This window comes from Hypanus sabinus, chromosome 12, assembly GCF_030144855.1.
Source record: "Hypanus sabinus isolate sHypSab1 chromosome 12, sHypSab1.hap1, whole genome shotgun sequence".
Lineage (NCBI taxonomy): Eukaryota > Metazoa > Chordata > Chondrichthyes > Myliobatiformes > Dasyatidae > Hypanus > Hypanus sabinus.
Genome location: NC_082717.1, coordinates 84,872,473 through 84,890,739, shown reverse-complemented (window position 1 = coordinate 84,890,739; position 18,267 = coordinate 84,872,473). Strand labels below are relative to the sequence as shown.

The window sequence follows — 18,267 nt, the reverse complement described above, 5'->3', positions numbered from 1 at the left end:
GCATAAACATGGTTCTCTAACAAGGAGTCACATGAGACTGAATGAACAATGAGCCAGATTTAGTTAATAGCCTAATGCTGCATTAACATTTATCTAATAGTGACCATAATATAATAGAGTTTAACATAATGTCCTAAAGGGAGAAAAGCAAAGCTGCTAATAAGATTATAGATCTCAGCAAGACTGAGCACCACACAATATGACAGCAACTAACCACATGATAAATGGAGCAAATCTCTGTTAGTTTTTGTATCTTTTGCAGTGGCAGATCAGCACAAGATTTTTTAAAAATAATTTTTCTGTGGGAGGGGGTAATACAGAATCAGTTTATAAATGAGGAGTGAAGGCATACCTTTTCAAAGACAAGGCTGCAGACTAAAGAAATATAGAAGCACAAAACTAAAAGAGAGAAAAAAAAAAGGCCTTGGCAAATGTAAAGATGCACCAAAAAAAAACCCAGAAGGTGAAGAGCAATGAATAAGAGCTTCAAAACCACAGGGTGTATGGAAAGATAAGACATAAAAGTTGACAATTTCATTAGGAAAATGACATAGGTCAAGATAAATCTGTAATGCTTGAAAAACAACAATCTTGTTATTACAAATGAAAAAAATGGTGATTATGTACCTTAGTCACCTTGTCTCATTACTTATAAAGACAAAGAGAATAGGACTCCAGATGTTACTAGGAAATTAAGGTGGGAAGGAGAATCAGCAAAATTGACTTAATCAATGATGCATAATATTACTATTTTACAGACAAATCCTTCATTCCAAATGGCTTTCTTCCTGGAGTTCTAAAGGGAGGACAGAACACTACTCATCAGCTAACTAGAATCCTCCAGGTCTGCATTTCAAGTTCAAATTTATTATCATTCAGCTCTACGTCAGTATACAGCTGAACAAAACAACGTTCCTGAAGGACCAAGGTGCAAAACACAGTATACATATCACAAGTGGCATATTGACCAATAAAAAATATATTTTGTAGATGTTCAAGTTGGCAAAAAGTGCATAAGCTGCACTGAAATATGCCTTTTGGCTTTGTGCTTTATATTACTTTCCCTTGATTTTTTTGTTGGTATTTACCCCATGTGGGGGTGGAGGTGGGGGAAGGGAGGTTTGATGCTTTTCTTCAAAAAGGTTGGTTCATGGTTCTCCCTAGTTATGTGACTGTCTGGGGGGAAGACAAATTTCAGGGCTTTTTGCATACTTTGATAATAAATGTTGAACTTTGATAAAGTTAAGATATACACCAGTCTTACTGCCTCTAGCACTATAACATGTACTGAGTGGTAGCTGGGTGTTCCCTAGGACTAGAAAACTGCATGCCACCTGCAGAAATGCAAAAGAGGGCAAGCAGTGGATCATAAACCAACTATTCTAACATCTTTTGTCAGAGGTTTATGAGAGTGAAGGACATCGTGAACTAATGTCTTGGAAAATTTTCAGTGGCCAGACTGCACCAGTATGGATTTATAAGGGATAAGTCATGTATGATGAACCAGAGAAATTTCTTGGACACAGCAATGCCAACAGATGTCACTTTTATGGATTCTTGAAAAACATCTGATAAAGTTCCAAGTGAGAAACTTGTTTTCTAATGAGGAAATCCATGAAATTGTGGATACATCTAGCCATATAGTTAATTCCAGAATGTTTTTGTAATCTGTCCCTTACTGTTTAAAATATACTTTCTTATGATTTTTACCTCAAGGCAAATAGTTGACCAATTTTCTGCATAACTTCTGATCGTGAAAGTTTCACCTGTTTTCCAGCTTTCAGCATCTGAAGAATGGATTAAATCATAAAATGTAAGAACATCAAGGTGCAATACACCTCAGAAATGTTCTTAAAACATTTCCATCTTTAAGAATTATTATTCCAGATATTTGCTCAATATTTACTATCCACGCTAATTTTATGTTAATCAATGTTGTACTGTTCATCAGTCTGAAGCACATTACTATTACATTACTCACCTCAGGAATAAACTGAATGGACTCAACAAAATTATCGAGTGACACCTCCCAAATGGCAAGTTTCACTACAAAAAAAAATTAGAAATATAACAAATGTTAAAAATTGTGAATTATTTCAGCAATCTGAAAAATGCATTACCTTATTCTTGCGGATTTCTAATGGTGAAATGGATTTGATATTGACATTGTTCTATCATTGCAGCAACGTCACATCATGCAATATCCATTCTTCTACTTGTAAAGTTGTTAAGTTTTTAAAGATGCAAAACAGCACGAGATGACACCAAATTTGACAAATCTGATAATTTCCAGGTTGGTACTAGAAAGCCACCATGAAGCTTTGTTGACATGATCGATTTATTAGTGCCTTTATGAGAATGAAAATTGTTAAGGGATAACCCACTAACTCAAATGACTCTAATCCTAGCTATGTAACTGACCATACAATTGACCCCATTCTGAGGAACCTTTCAAGAAATCCATGATCTTGAGCTCCCTTCTCCCCCATGGAGAAACTAGCTTTAAAAATAGCCATATTATTATTGCATTGTCACTGAGAGTGAGTGTAGAGTGTCCCGGTAGAGTTAGAGTCATCGAATACTAGAGCACACAAACAGGCCCTTCAACCCACCTAGAGTGCCGAACTATTATTCTGTCTAGTCATATCGACCTACATCTGAATCATAGCCCTTCATACCCCTCTATCCTTGTACATCCAAATTCTTTTAAATTTTGAAATCAAACCCACATTCACCACTTCTGCTGGCAGGTTGATCCATATTCTAACCACCCTCTGAGGCTAGAAAATCCCCCTCATGTCCCCTTTAAACATCTCACTTCTACCCTTAACCCATGACCTCTGGCTCTAGTCTCACCCAACCTCAGTGGTAAAAGCCTGTTTGCATTTACCCTATCTCTACCCCTCATAATTTTGTATACCTCTGTCAAATCTCCCCTCATTCTCCTATGCTTTAGGGAATAAAGTAAGAACCTATTCAATCTTTCCCTATAAATCAAGTCCTGACAACATCCTTGTAAATTTTCTCTGCACTCTTTCAATCTTATTAACATCTTTCCTGTAGGTAGCTGACCAGAACTGAACACAATACTCCAAATTAGACCTTACCAATTTCTTATATAACTTCAACATAACATCCCAACTCCCATATCCAATACTTTGATTTATGAAGGACAATATGCCAAAAGCTCTCTTTATGACCTTATCTACCTGTGATGCCACTTTCAAGGAATTATGGATGTGTATTTAAAGATCCCTGTTCTACCACACTCCTTGGTGACCTACATTCACTGTGTAAATCCTACCCTGGTTTGTCCTCCTGAAGTGCAACATCTTACACCTGTCTGCATTATCTTCCATCCGTCAGTTTTCAACCTACTTTTCCATCAGGTCTGAATCCAGCGGCAAGCTTTGATCAACTTGCTCACTCTCCACTGTGCCCCCAATCTTGGTATCATCTGCTACTTGACATATGTTCTATAGTTTCTCTACATATGTTAAAAAAGGACAAATAACAAAGTAATTTTCATTTATAATATGGCATAATCTTCAAAGGGATATTTATTCAGAAAAAATGATTGTCAAAATAAATGGTTCATGGGCAATTTACTATTAAAAATATAAAAACACTGCCTGCATTCTGAAATGTTAATCTTACAATAACCTCGAATATAAATTAAGCATCATAAATTCAAAAAGGGATGTATCTCACCTGACAAGGAAAGTGCATTTGAAAACGCAAATTTTTCCAAAATAGATTCATCAGAGTCAAGGCTGGAATTCAACAAAATCTCTCCTCGATGCAGCTTTGAATGTCCGCTACATGAAATAAATTAATTAGTGTTGTGCATAGTGATTATACCGGACAGTTGTTAACTGTCTAAACTCCTGCCTATGGGTATTATGCACCACAAAACCAGGCCCATTGGCCCATTATATCCATACCAACCATCAAGTTGCTATTTATATTAATCCCATTTTACAGCTCGGATCACCAAGGCATGAAAGGCTTAGACACAATTACCTGTGAGAGTCCCTGCCTCCACCACCAACTCAGCCAGTGCATTCCACATTCCAACCATCCCTGGGTAAAGAAGTTCTTCCTCAGGTCCCTGCTATAGCTCTTCCCCGTATGCTAGACTTACACTCTTTATATGCCTCTGCCTCAGGAGAAAGAGCCTCCCGTCCCATGATCCTTTCCCTTCTCCAGCTCTGTATCACTTTTGCCAATCACCTTCCCAGCTCTTAGCTTCATCCCACTCCCTCCGGTCTTCTCCTATCATTTCACATTTCCCCCTCCCCCCAACTACTTTCAAATCTCTTACTATCTTTCCTTTCGGTTAGTCCTGACGAAGGGTCTCGGCCCAAAACGTCGACAGCGCTTCTCCCTATTGATGCTGCCTGGCCTGCTGCGTTCCACCAGCACTTTGTGTGTGTTGTTGTTTCAGTTTATTCTCCATCATGGACAACACCATGGTGAATCTCCCCACATCCTCTCCAATGCAATACTGATCCTATGGCACTAGGATCAACATTATACACAATTCTTCAGCTATGGGCCAACCAATGTTTTATAAAGTTGCACCATAACATCCTTGCTCTAGTATACCATGCCCTGGCTAATGAAGGTGTGTATCCTGTTTGCTTTCACCAACTTTTTTTTTACCTGTATTGCCACCTTCAAGGATCCTTGAGCTTCTGTTCCTCAATATTCCATAGGTTCGTATCATTCATTGTGCAAGTCTAAAACTATTAGTCCATCCAAAGTGCATTACATCATACTTACCAAAACTACATTCTATCTGCCCATTTACCAACTGAACAATGTCATCCAATAAGCCAAGACTTTGCTCAATATCAATACAACCATCTGCAATGCATGCTAGTGTTTGTCCAAAAATTATCTCACACATTTTTAAGGAGACATGTGTTAGTGTGTTATACCCCAAGTGGGCTTAAATACCATCATCATCATCATGTGCCATAATGTGTGACATGGGCGATCACAGTCGTCCATCTGTACCAAGCTTATTCTTGGCAAAGTTTTCTACAGAAGGGGTTTGTCATTGCCTTTTTCTGGGTAGTGTCTTTACAAGACAGGTGACCATAGCCTTTATCAATACCCTTCAGAGATTGTCTGCCTGGCAGCAGTAGTTGCATAACCAGGACTTGTGATATGCACCTGCTGCCCATACAACCATGCTCCCATGGCTTCATGTGACCTTTTTCGGGGGGGCTAATCAGGGCTCCAGCTTGTCCAAGAGTGATCTACATGCCAACAGAGGGAAGAAGTGCCTTACGCCGCTTTAGATAGAGATGTATCTCCACCCTGAAACCCAGTTGTAAACTACACCTGGACCAAAATAATACGTTTTTATGTCTCAGCTAAAAGAAAATCAAATCAAAGCCAGCTTTCATAAGGAAAGAACGAAATTGGTTGTGATGAATACAGTCCAATACTGTTCCCCTTTTCATAAGATATTCTGATTCTCTTCTTGCAGTTATCAAAATCCGCAGATACCCTTAGTGAATGCACTACTACAGCAGTCTAAATTTTAAATTCCAAAGATCATTAACTCACCGGGTAAATACATTTCTCATCTCATTGTTAAACACCTGGAGATCATATTCCTAGTCCTGGATTCCCCAGCCAAGGGAAACTGCCACTCAACTACTACCCTCTTAATCTTTCTCATAAAACAGTTACAATGAGATCAGCTCTCAACTTTCTAAGTTCTGTGTAGACTAATTGCTTCTCACGTGTCAACTTTCCACTGCAAATGCCACAAACCTATCTACAATGCACCACTTCCAATTAAAGTATAACCTTTCTTATTTATGGTGAATAACGCTGCACACACCTCTGTAATGTAGTTGCACCAAAGCCTTCTTACTCCAACATCTTTATAATAAATGCCAAATATCATTTGTTTCCCTCATTGCCTGTCTTACTTGCATGTAAGCTTTGCACCAGCATATCCAGATCTCTCTGAACACCAACACTTATTAATTTCTCACCACATATGTTTTTTTTAAAATTTCTCCCATCAAGGTAAATAATCTCTACTTTCTCACATCATAGTGTGTCAGCCATGTTCCTGCTGTTTCATTTAAATTGTCTAGATTCCCCCATCCAGCTTTGCACCATCAGCAAAGTTAGATTGCAGGACAGATTGTTAAATATCCAAATCACTTACACAGTTTGTAAGTAGCTGAGGCCCTCCAGGGATCATGATCCTTGTGGCATCCACAAAAATTAGCCTGTCACACTGGGTAAAAAAACATTTGTTCTTATACTAACTTCTGCCCTTCAACCAATTCTTAATCAATATTATAGATTCTTAATCCCAACCTTAATGAGAGGTTTACTTTATAATATAGCAACTGCATTTTGAAAACACCCATTAGGCTCTATAATGAGTCAACGTATAGCTGAGGAAGTGATGACATCCTCCTCTTAGACTGTTTGAGGTAACTTATCTTTTATTCTTTCGTGCTTCTCTTCTAATATCTGTATATCTGCATTGTAATGTTGCTGCGATGCTGTAATTTCCTTTGGGATCAATAAAGTATCTATTTGTCTATCTATCTACCATTCTTCAATGCTACATACCAAAATAATGAAAATGCGTAACAAATATTTGTCATTTTAAAAACTATCAATGAACATTTAAATCTAATTTCCTAATATACTTTGGCCAAGTTCCATTTTTACCAATACACCTGAACATAATGAATTTTAACACCCTCGTTTCCTAGTTCACTGTGTATTGTGGTCAAATTGAACCACATTCTTTTATATAATAAATTGCAATGAAATTACAAATTACTTGTTGAGTTACACTAGACAAGATAATAAAAACAATCTTGTTAGATAATACTCCAGGAAATTCTTATATATGAATGGAAGATAATTAGCACATTTATATTTGTAGAAAAATGTGACGGTGCAGTGACCACAGCTATTGGACATAGAGTCAGCTGAATTTCTGCATTAGATTTAAGGTATTGGCAAATGAACAGGTGAACCAGTAAAGCGTTAAATTGTGTACTCTTCAGAACTGGTTTTCAATAATATTAAAGGTGATTTTAATACCATAAAATACAGAAGCTTTATGCCCTGGAAAGAGAACATTTATGTGCATTCTCCAATTTCAAATAACCTTAGCTTTCTCTACCTTACATTTTTCTGTTCTATAGTAGATGTCTCAGCAATTTGTAATCTTGCTCTCCTAAAATCCAGTTCTGAAGAACATTTACAAATAATTTACTGACGCTGAACATAGCAGGACAATTGTTCTTTGATATTATCCAACCAAGTTATTTAGAAGGGCAATATGGAATCTGGAAAATCATTCCTGCAAGGGCAAGGAACTGCTTCCCTAATCTGTCCCATCAATCTAAACTGCCACAATCTCTGATCTCCAGTGACCTGGTGCAATAGATATGGAAAGATGAGGGAATCCCTGTTGATAGAATGGAGTGGGCTGACGTCAAGTCAAATTGTGTTTCTGAAGGGGATGGGGAATGGAAGAGTTTGTTTTGCAACATAACTGCAGCTAAGAGTACTAAATTTCAAACCAATCTGTAGACAGTTTTCACTTGAGTTTAGGCTAACTAGTCTGGCAAGGTTCAAGAAATTAAAAATCCACCAGTTTCTCCAACTACTCCACACACAGGCTTCTGCAAAATGAAGATCTTTCTTAAATACTAGCAGACTAGAAATGTAAATCCAAGAGGGTGACAATGAATATCAAAAGCAGAAAACTACGAAACTCACTCTTGAGCAGAAATTGTATCCTGCTGCTATTAAAACAGCCAGTAGTTTATTTTTGACCCATGGGAATGAAAGATTGCTCATGGATGGCTATGCCATCTGTATCAGTGACTTAATTTATGTCACCCTGTGGTGCAAAAGCATTGCCCAGTGCATCCGGTGAAGGTACTGCATTTTTCTGAGAGTGTAATTATTTGACTGCAGATCATTAGTGCTATTTGCAGAATTGTATTCCTATATTTAAGACCAGGAGGAGAGGTTATTTGTTTCTACTGGTGGCCCAGCACAGATGAAAAATGTGGAGAGCAGACAGCCTAAGAGGTAAATTTCACAAATTTAGCTCAAAGGATCTCAAATCAGTGATCTTAGAAATTCAATTAATTCACACACTAGTAGTCAATACTAGGGAAGTGCTACATTCTACCAATAGGACTACCATTGTTAACTAGTATTTATCATAACCTATCATTCATCTATCTACAATAAGTTTTTGTACCCACTTTGCTCCAAGCCAAGCTCTCACATATAGTACTGCTAAAGCCTCACACCCACATCCCCCTGCTTGTAGATGTTCCTTGTTTGCTCATCCAATGACAGCCCGTCACCAAATAGTGTCCTCAGCCTTCTTTGATGGGTTGCTAGAAAGGGATCTGCAACCAGGCACAACAGGAGCTGAATGGAGAAAGGTGAGCACATCTCCATGTTCTAACTATCACACCTCCCCACACCACCAGAAGAGACAACGTGATGAGTTTCGCCATTATTGGAATAGCCAGCTAGAAGCCTCTGCACTGCCTACAAATATTGAAGTTTTCATTATTGTTCATGTTTAGTTCACATCACTTCGCAACCCACTTGTTCTCTTTCTGCCATTGCTTGCTTCCCAGGCTGAAGATAGAGTAAGAATGCATCTCTCACCTTAACTTAACTTCCCAACCACCCACCACCATCAAGCACCCCGTACCTTTCCCTTACCAACATCATAGTAGCATTTAGATAGCTGGGAACTACAGCCTGCTCAGATAATGGAAGAGAGCAATGAAGAAGAGACATCATCAATTGATGACCCACCAACTTTGACACAGAGAGTAGTTTAGAGGTAAGGTATACATGTAGTGAGATACCAGCCTAGGTGTGCTGAACAAGGTAGTGCAGGTGCCAGTTCATAGCAGGGCTATGGTTGCACATAAGTTCTGTTGCAGAAGATTGAAGTGAATTCTCTGATGGGGCAGATTGGCATGGTGCATTGTCATGGTGCCTGTGTTCAATGTCATGCAGGAGTACAGCATCAGCTTTGTGGATAGTTTAGATCCGATCCTTTGCATGACTAAATGGATGTAATCACAAGACCACAGCTAATGAATGAAGATTCTGCCTGCCTGGGAGCCCAAGCAGCATCAAGATGTTACTACAGAAATCTGTACTGTTGTCACAGAGACATAAAAGACTGCAGATGCTGGAATCTGAATCTAGATGAAAGGTCTCCACCTTTAAATTGTGGCTATCCATTTCCCTCCATAAGAGCTGCCTAACCTTCTGAGTTCCTCCAGCAGTTTGTTTTTTGCTCCATACTATTGCCGTTATGGCTTTGCACACTCTCCTACAAAGAAGCTCACAGGTATCACTGCACTCCCACAAACTGATTTCTAGACTTCTATTGAAAATTCTTCTAATTTCTCCTTCCCACGACCTTTGATCAGCTTGTGCTAGTGCAAATAGGCGGAAAATATATTTGCCTGCCTGCCAAGCCTTTCCACAACCTACAGACTCATGTTCAGGCATTCAAGTTTCAGGTGCATGCTGAAAACAGTTTAAACAATTAACATAGTTAATAGTTGTCCTTACTCCGAAATCCGGTAGTTGACTTCCTCATTTTCCCAGTGAACCAAAGCAATTTCATATGGCTGGATTTCGTGTGGCTCCAAGATTTGCATGATGCGTTTCACCTACACATAGCCATTACAAAGGAAGTTCTGGTAAAAATAGTTTATGTTTATTTTAATAAGAGGCTTTCATAAAAATACTTCAGCATGTAAAAAACGAACATAACAAAAAATTATCTCTTAATAATTTCAATTTGTAGAAGATTGCTGTAACCAAGATTTTCCAATCAGCATAATTTCAATGTTTTCAGTAACCCAATGGTTTATTGCCCACTATTACTCAGGTTATGCAGTCAGAATGTCTAAGGTTATACAGAAGGAATACTGTATACTGTTGCAACTCAACACTTAATTGATAAATGACTAATCTCTACCTTGATATTTTGAGTGAGTGCACAAGCTCCTGGAAGGTTTTATCATTCCAACCAGTTTTAAAAATATTTAGTTTAACTTCCAGAGTTAGCTTTATTTATTTAGATCTTATTTATGATGGAACCACTTCTTGTGAAATTAGCATCTGCATAATTAAAAAGCTGGTAAATAAGTAAACCCACGGTAGTAATAATGCATATTTTAAATGCAGAATACTGAAATCTGCTGACATCAAATAACAATTACATTTGTATATTAAAAGAATTAACTGCATGATACCAATGGGTAGCAGGTCCCCAGGTTTTGTAAAGTGATGTGATTAAAAAACAAACGACAAATACTGCCCATTGGCTAGCAGAATCAGAGCTGTCAGAGACACCAGTAGACAGCATATTGCAAAGATTGAAACCTTGTGTGTTGCCAGGATTTACTACACCAGTGGGCAGTAGGTCTCACAGGCTAAAATGAAGACAAATATTTTATACCAAGTCATCTTAAAATGGGCACTAGACTAAACACACAGACAAATAATGAGTAGGCAGTTTAAAACTGTACCCTAGATACATACAAAATGATCCAACTTACCGTTTTATCTTCCACATTCCAAAAGACAACAGAGCCCTCCCTGAATGTGCAAGAAATAAAACCGTTAGTGTTGCAGAAGGTCCCAGAGAGGACCATCTGTTACCTTTTAACAGCCAGATAATAAATTGGATAAAATATACTTTCACAGCTTTAGGAACCCCATGATTCAAGCAATCTATAACATGTAAAATGGTAATTTATTTTACTCAAATTATTAGTAGTCACACTTCTTCATAATACAGTATTTTTTTCTTTTTTTTAAAGGGAAAAGCTTCCATATTTTGGAGAATAGAGAAAAGCTGCAAGACAGTTGAGTCACAGGGCTGGAGAAGTGCTCTCTGATAGGATTGGACAAGTTTATACTGGAAGCTAACAGGGGTGGAGGGGTTTGAAGTTTTGGGGTCTCAGGACGCAGGGAAGAGAACCAGCAGAGCTTGGTGTACAGAGTTTTAAAGATACTGACCCCTGACTGAGAGAGAAGCTTTAGACTGACTAGAAATGTTAAAAGATGAAGGAAGTGATAGTTGTGAAAAGGGCTTTTGAAAATTGAATATCCGTTAATGGAATAGATTTCGGTTTCTGCTGAAGGTATATGTGGCTTCATTCAGGCAATAGAATTTTAATTTTTTGGATTGAAACTGTTGTTTAAAATGAGATAAAACATACAATTCTGTATTCTATGCTTTTCCCAAATATGTTATAACCACACAGAACGAGCTTTTTCTAAGGTCTTAAAATCTATAGGTTTGCAAAGCCAAACTTCTGTTCTTGCTTGCTGTTGTGGGATCTTCGCCGCACTGCTGTCAGCTTTGGCTTGGCATGAATTAGATACAGACTTTCCTCATTAACTCGTCAGGGAAAGCAGATGCACACTTCCATTCTCTTTCCCCCACCTGCATCGAAATATTGCTAGAATCAGACGTGTGCTACAAATTGGCTCACATATAATCTAATTCCTGTTCTTTCAGTTTCTAAGACCTGCATTTAACCATACCTACCACAAAGGATAGGTTTAGACGGACCACCATTTTGCAGACCATGTGATTATCTGTTCCATTGAACTCTAAGCAGCATTAAAATGGGTGGCATGTTCATCCAGTTTACCACAAAAAACCCTGATCCCACTGACTTGTGTCTCCATCATATAAAACTGCTGAACCTGAAAATTTATTTAGCTCTTAACATATAGAAGTCTTTTCTTAAAACAAATTTGTGCCAAGACATTCTTTGGTGTCATAAATTCAACAAAAGCCAACAATTCTCATATACAAGAACCAAATGAGATCCTTGGCAGATTGAAATTAATTCTAATCATCAAATAATTGAAATATAAGCTTTTACTCTACCTCAGAGCAGTTCACTCATCCAGAGACATAACTACCCTGGAAATTTTCTTAGAAAAAAAGATAGAGCTGAAAGGTTGTACATATCAGGAAAGACTGAATAGGCTGGAACCCTCTTCTACAGAATAAGGATCAAGTACAGTGTAATAGTTTTTAAACATAAAATATTTTGATAGTATTAATTCAAAGAAGTTTCTACATGTGCACAAGACTACAATTTGGGATCAAATATCAAAGATAATAGCTATTAAATTAAACAGGAAATTCTGGAGTTTTTTCACTCTTTGGAAGTAGTTAGAGTGATTATGCATAAGAAATTGCATAAGATAAACAGATGCATTTACAGCAAAGTTTGAGAAACATACACTGGAGAAGAAATACCAGGATATGATGATGAGATTAAATAAAGGGTACAGGCACGTGTACTCACATGGATATGCAGGTCTGAATGCCCAGTTGCTGCATTATAAATACTATAAACGTAATCGATGACCTAGGTTTAACATTCTACCTCTTGTTAGATAAAGAACAGATCTTGTTCTTCAGGAATTGTAAAACTGTCTGCCTTTGATGCATAAATACATTTGAAATTAAGAACGACTGTCAATATTTATATAATTTAAGCCAAATACTGGAAGTATTTTCGTCATTCAAAAGCTTTTCACTGTATCTTGGTACATGTGATAATAATAAATCAATATCCATATTCTTGTCATTTAATGTTCAACTAAAATCTATCCAAATGCACCCTTTATAATTTATTATTCATTCAACTTTCACTTATTGAACAGTTGTAAATGACAGAATAATAGAGATGATTGCATTTGGAGAATGGCATCTGTTGAATGGCTATCAACTTAGTAGAAATCTGATTGGTTGCACAGTTAACATACACAAAATGCTGGAGGAAATCAGTAAGTTAGGCAGCATCTATGGAGAGGCTGTTTCTGAGTCAGCACGTCCTGATGAAGAATCTTAACCTAAAACATCATCTCTTTATTCCTCTATATACTGCCTGATGTGCTGAGTTCCTCCACCACTTTGTACACATCAGTCTGGATTTCCAGCACCTGGAGAATCTTTTGTGTTTATAGTTGCACTGCTAATTCTGGGAACTATAAGAGATAGCAAATGTACCCTGACTATTAGAATGTACTCAACTATTACAGCATCTTCAAATAAACTAGCCAGTCTAGAAATTTCAAGCAAACTTACCTGAAAAGGAAAATTAATCCATAATCATTTGGCTTGGCTAGCATTTCAGTTCCAATTACCAGGACATTTGAGGCATCTGAGAACAAACATTGAGAAAAAAATTCAATATGCAAAGAATTTTATATTATAGTAATGATAAATGACCATAAAAATGGTGCAACAAGGGATGGAGATATGAACCATATCTCCTGTCTATCATAATGGGGAATGTAAGATCACTGGTAAATACTCACGAGAACACAGAACAAACATTGGGAATGCAGTGTTATGTGTTTCACCGAGTGATGATTACACAAGCAAATCTTGGATTCCAACACAACTGTGAATGGGTTTTCAATAAGAGCAGACAGAGTTAATCTCTAGTGTGGTAAGAGGAAGGGAGGTGGGCTTGCTGTGTTTGTGAACAATAGATGGTGTTATCGCGGTCACATTTCTGTGGAAGAATGAATCTGCAGTGCTGACATCAAACTACTTGCTGTGAGTTTGCATCTTTTTATCTAATGTGTGAGTTCAGCCACGTCATATTGCTTGTCTGCATTCTGCCTTCCTGATGCAGTCCCGATGCTGCTTGTGATGTCATGCACAATACCATCACAAGACTCCAGACTCACCACCCCAATGTGTTCATTGCTGTAGTGGGAGACTTCGACCATGTTTCTCTCTTGACGATCCTCCCTACCTTCGATCAGTTTGACAAGTGTCAAACAAGAGAAAATAAAACATCGGATCTCTTGCATGCAAATACTAAAGATGCATATAGCTTCACAACTCTCTTCCCTCTTGGAAGATCAGATCACAACTTGGTTCACCTCATGCCCTTGTATAGCAGCAATAACTAGCTACCACTGAGATAGCAAAGACATTGTCTCCAGAGGCCATTATGGCCTTGAAGGCTTTGAGATTACTGACTGGAATGTGCTTTGTGAATCATATGGGGAGGACATTAATGGACTTACTGACTGCACCTTTGGCTACATCAACTTCTATGTGGATACTGTAATAGCATCAAGGACTGTTTGCTGCTTTCCCAACAATAAACCATGGGTCACCAATGATCTAAAGGCTCTTCTCAACCACAAAAAGAGAGCCTTTATATCAGGAGACAGGGAGGAATTGAAACATGTGCAGGAGAAAGCTGGAGAACAAGTTCAGGCAGAGTAGCACACGGAAGGTGTGGAGTGGCATGAAGAACATCACTGGCTTTAATCAGCCTAGCTGTAGAGCCTTGGAATGCAGCTGCGAATGGGCTAATGAATTAAATCAATTCTTCAATATGTTTGACAATTACCCTCCTGTTCACACCCCCTAAGCACACCAGTCCTGGTGTGGAGGCGCCTAATACTCCTTCAACAACATCTCCCCTCTTCCCTCCTCCCTTCTCCACTGGAACATGTAGATGAACAACACAGGCTACCACTGTCTACATCCCCTCCCTGCCTTGCAACTACCATCCAACCTCCACAAACCAACTGCTATCGTTTCGATTTTCACCCCACCTTCCACCAACTACCCAGTCATTACGGACTCACCTTCACTACTAAGCAGGTGAGAAGAGCTTTGGAGAAACTCAGACTGAGACCTTATGGTGGGAATCCCAAGGTCCTGAAGGAGTGTGCCGAGCAGTTGTGTGGAGTCCCACACCATGTTTTCAATCTACGTCTCAGCCTGGAAAACATCATGTGTGGTCCCATATCCAAGAAGGGCCAAACGGAAGTCTTGCACGACTACGTCCAGTGGCCCTGACCTCACACATTAAGGCCCTAGAGAGGATGGTCCCGGCTCACTTCCGACCCCCTGGACATATCAGCCCTCGATCCCCTGCAGTTTGCCTACCAGGAGCACATTGAAGTTGATAATGCTGTTGTTTACCTGCTGAACAGAGCCTGCTCCCACTTGGATAAGCAAGGCAGCACTGAGGATCATGTCTTTTGATTTCTCAAGTGCCTTCATTACCATACAGCCCTCACTGCTGGAGGATAAAGCTCCTTTGGGATCAATAAAGTATTATTTATCTACCTACCTATAAAAAGAAGTTTAAACAGAAAACAGTCTTTGTGAATCGTCTGGAGGGTTGTCAGAGGTTATAGCGGGACATCAATAGGATGCAGAACTGGGCTGAGAAATGGCAGATGGAGTTTAACCCAGACAAGTGTGAAGTGGTTCATTTTGGTAGGTCAAATTTGAAGACAAAATATAATATCATTGGTAAGATTCTTTGCAGTGGGTAGGATCAGAGAGATCTTTGAGTCCGTGTCCATAGGACACTCAAAGCTGCCGTGCAGGTTGACAATGTTGTTAAGAAGGCATAAGAAGGCCTTCATCAACCGTGGGATTGAGTTCAAGAGCTGTGAGGTAATGTTACAGCTATGTAAGACCTTAGTTAGACCCCACTTGCAGTACTGGTTCAGTTCTCACTACAGGAAGGATGTGGATACTAAAGAGAGAGTGCAGAGGAGATTTACAAGGATGTTGCCTGGATTGGGGAGCATGCCTTATGAGAATAAGTTGAGTGAACTTGGCCTTTTCTCCTTGGTGTGACAGAGGTTGGAAGGTGACCTGACAGAGGTGTATAAGATGATGAGAGGAATTGATCGTGTGAATGGCCAGAGGCTTTTTCCCAGGGCTGAAAGAGCTAACATGAGGAGGCATAGTTTTAAGGTGCTCTGAAGTAGGTGGGGGTGGGGGGATGTCAGGGGTAAGTTTTTCACACAAGAGAATGGTGGGTGTGTGGAATGTACTGCTAATGACAGTGGTAGAGGTGGATATAATAGGGTCTTTTAAGAAACTCTTGGGTGCATGGAGCTTAGAAAAATAGAGGGCTGTGAAGTAATGAAATTCTAGGCAGTTTCTAGAGTAGTTGGCACAACATTGTGGGCCAAGGGCCTGTAATGTCCTGTAGATTTCTATGTTCTATGTTTATGTTGAATTAAACATGTGACAACATAGGAACTTTACTCATTTTTCCAAACAGAGGATTGAATAGCAGTTGAATAATACAGAAGATATAAATAATCGTTGGTTTCCGTAGTCAAAAAGTACTTGTGCTCAATATGACAGCATTATCTTTATCAATTTGTATTTTACTCCCCACAAATACTGCTGACTATTCCAAGCAGGTTAGCTTTTATTTAGATTTTGGACCTCATAACCCATATATCAACTGCAACTCATCTGAAACAATAATCGTTAAATAAAATAATTTTCCTAAAAGCTCTTCGACATATACTTTCCTTTACCTTATTTCATAAGTGCAAAGTAGATAAAGGTGTACAATATTCTTAGTGGGTAATAAAAATTAAAGAATTTCTGAGAGAGTTTCATACCTTCACAAATTGTTGGATTCCCACAGCTCGATTAACTGCACTATTTTACCATCCCATCTCCCACAAGGACACTATCATTTTGCCTGTCTCTCCCTTCCCACCACATCCGTTCTCAAGATGAGGATTTCTGTTCCAGGAATTCTTAAATGACTTCCTTTTCCAGGAATCATAGTTTTTTTTTCCAAAAGAAATGCTGGCACTTTCTCACTCACAGCTCCTGCATTTCCTGCACTTTGCTTCTCACCTAGCCCTTCCCAGACAGAATAGTCACAATGTCCCGACAACATAAACATTGAATTCTCTAACTTCCAGTAATTTCTCATCCTCCTCTTGCCCTCTCTTGCCATTCCCCATTCTGACTCATCTCTTCTCCTCAACTATCAACTCCCATTGGTTGTCCTCCTCCTTCCCTTCCCCCAAGGTCCACTCTCTTCTCCTATCAGATTCCTTCTTCTTCAGCCCTTTACCTTTTGCCTCTATCACCACCCAGCTTCTAACTTCATTGCCCTTTCACCCACCAACCTTCCCCCTCACCTGGATTCACCTATCACCTTCTAGCTTGAACTTCTTCCCCTCTCCCTTTTTATTCTTCCTCCATCCCTTCCAGTCTTGATGAAGGGTCTCAGTCCAAAACGTTGATTTTTTATTCCTTTCCATAGATGCTGCCTGACTTGCTGAGTTCCTCCAGCATTATTATGTGTTACTCTGGATTTCCAGCATCTACAGAATTTCGTGCTAATAAACTTCTTGGTCCTCACCTTTCACTTGACTAGTCTCTACACCCATCAGATTATTCTTCGCCATTTCTACCAGCTTCAATTAGATCTCCACATCAATTGCAACTTCTCTCCTTACCTTACAGTTTTGTTCAGGAACCACTCTCTTCATCACTCCCTAGTCCACTCATCTTCCCCCACCCATTTCCTTTGTACCTGGACACTCTCCCCTGCAACCATAAAAAGTACAACACTTGTCTCTACACCTTATCCCTTACAACCATCCAGGTGCTTACACAGCCCTTGCAGGTGAGGCAGAGATTCACGTGCATCTCCTCCTGTCAATTGCATTTGGTGCTCTTGATGTGGTTTCCTTTCCATCAGTGAGACAAAGTGTAAACTAGGCAAGTGTTTTGCAGTACACCTGCATTCTGTCTCCAACATCCACCTTGAGCTTCTGGTTGCATTGTACTTCAACACCTCTCCCATTTCCATCCAGTACGTCTGTCTTGAGGGCAAAAACAAACTAGAAGAACAACAGCTTGTATTCCATTTGGGTAGCCTTCAAACCAGTGGCATAAAAACGGAATTTTCCTGTTTCAGGTAAAATACACACTATGTTCCTGTCTCACTCCTTGTGGTCCACCCAAGTTCTCTCTCTTTTTTAACCTTTTTCATTTCTCCTTCCCTTTTCCCACCCCCACCTTAAATAAAATTTTTGAGCAACTGAGTCTCTACTCTCAATGGGCACTTTTTAATGTGCCTCCTGTAGCTAATTAAAGTGGTCAAGGAGGGTATATTTGTGATCTCCCGCTGCTGTAGCCCATCCACTTCAAGGTTCGACGTGTTGTGCATTCTAAGATGTTCTACTGCAAACTACTGTTGTAATGTGTGGTTACTTGAGTTAAAGTCACTTTCTTGACTGCTCAAACTAGTCTGGTTTATGATTTCTCTCATTACCAAGCCATTTCACTCAGAGAACTGCTGCTCAATGGATGTTTCTGTGCTTTTCGCGCGATTCTCTGTAAACTCTAGAGACTGTGTGTGTGAAAGT

General features: G+C 39.1%; 1 protein-coding gene across 2 annotated transcripts in view; it reads right to left on the bottom strand.

Moving 5' to 3' along the window:
• rmnd1 (required for meiotic nuclear division 1 homolog) overlaps window positions 1-18,267 on the bottom strand; it is a 126,079-nt gene that overhangs the window by 23,176 nt on the left and 84,636 nt on the right. For both annotated transcript variants that reach the window (XM_059986338.1, XM_059986339.1), the window contains exons 4-9: window positions 13,175-13,250; window positions 10,617-10,656; window positions 9,622-9,722; window positions 3,712-3,818; window positions 1,982-2,046; window positions 1,711-1,787 (exon numbers count right to left, since the gene is read on the bottom strand). In XM_059986338.1, coding sequence (XP_059842321.1) covers window positions 1,711-1,787; window positions 1,982-2,046; window positions 3,712-3,818; window positions 9,622-9,722; window positions 10,617-10,656; window positions 13,175-13,250 — 466 coding nt within the window. The remainder of the gene's footprint in view (window positions 1-1,710; window positions 1,788-1,981; window positions 2,047-3,711; window positions 3,819-9,621; window positions 9,723-10,616; window positions 10,657-13,174; window positions 13,251-18,267) is intronic.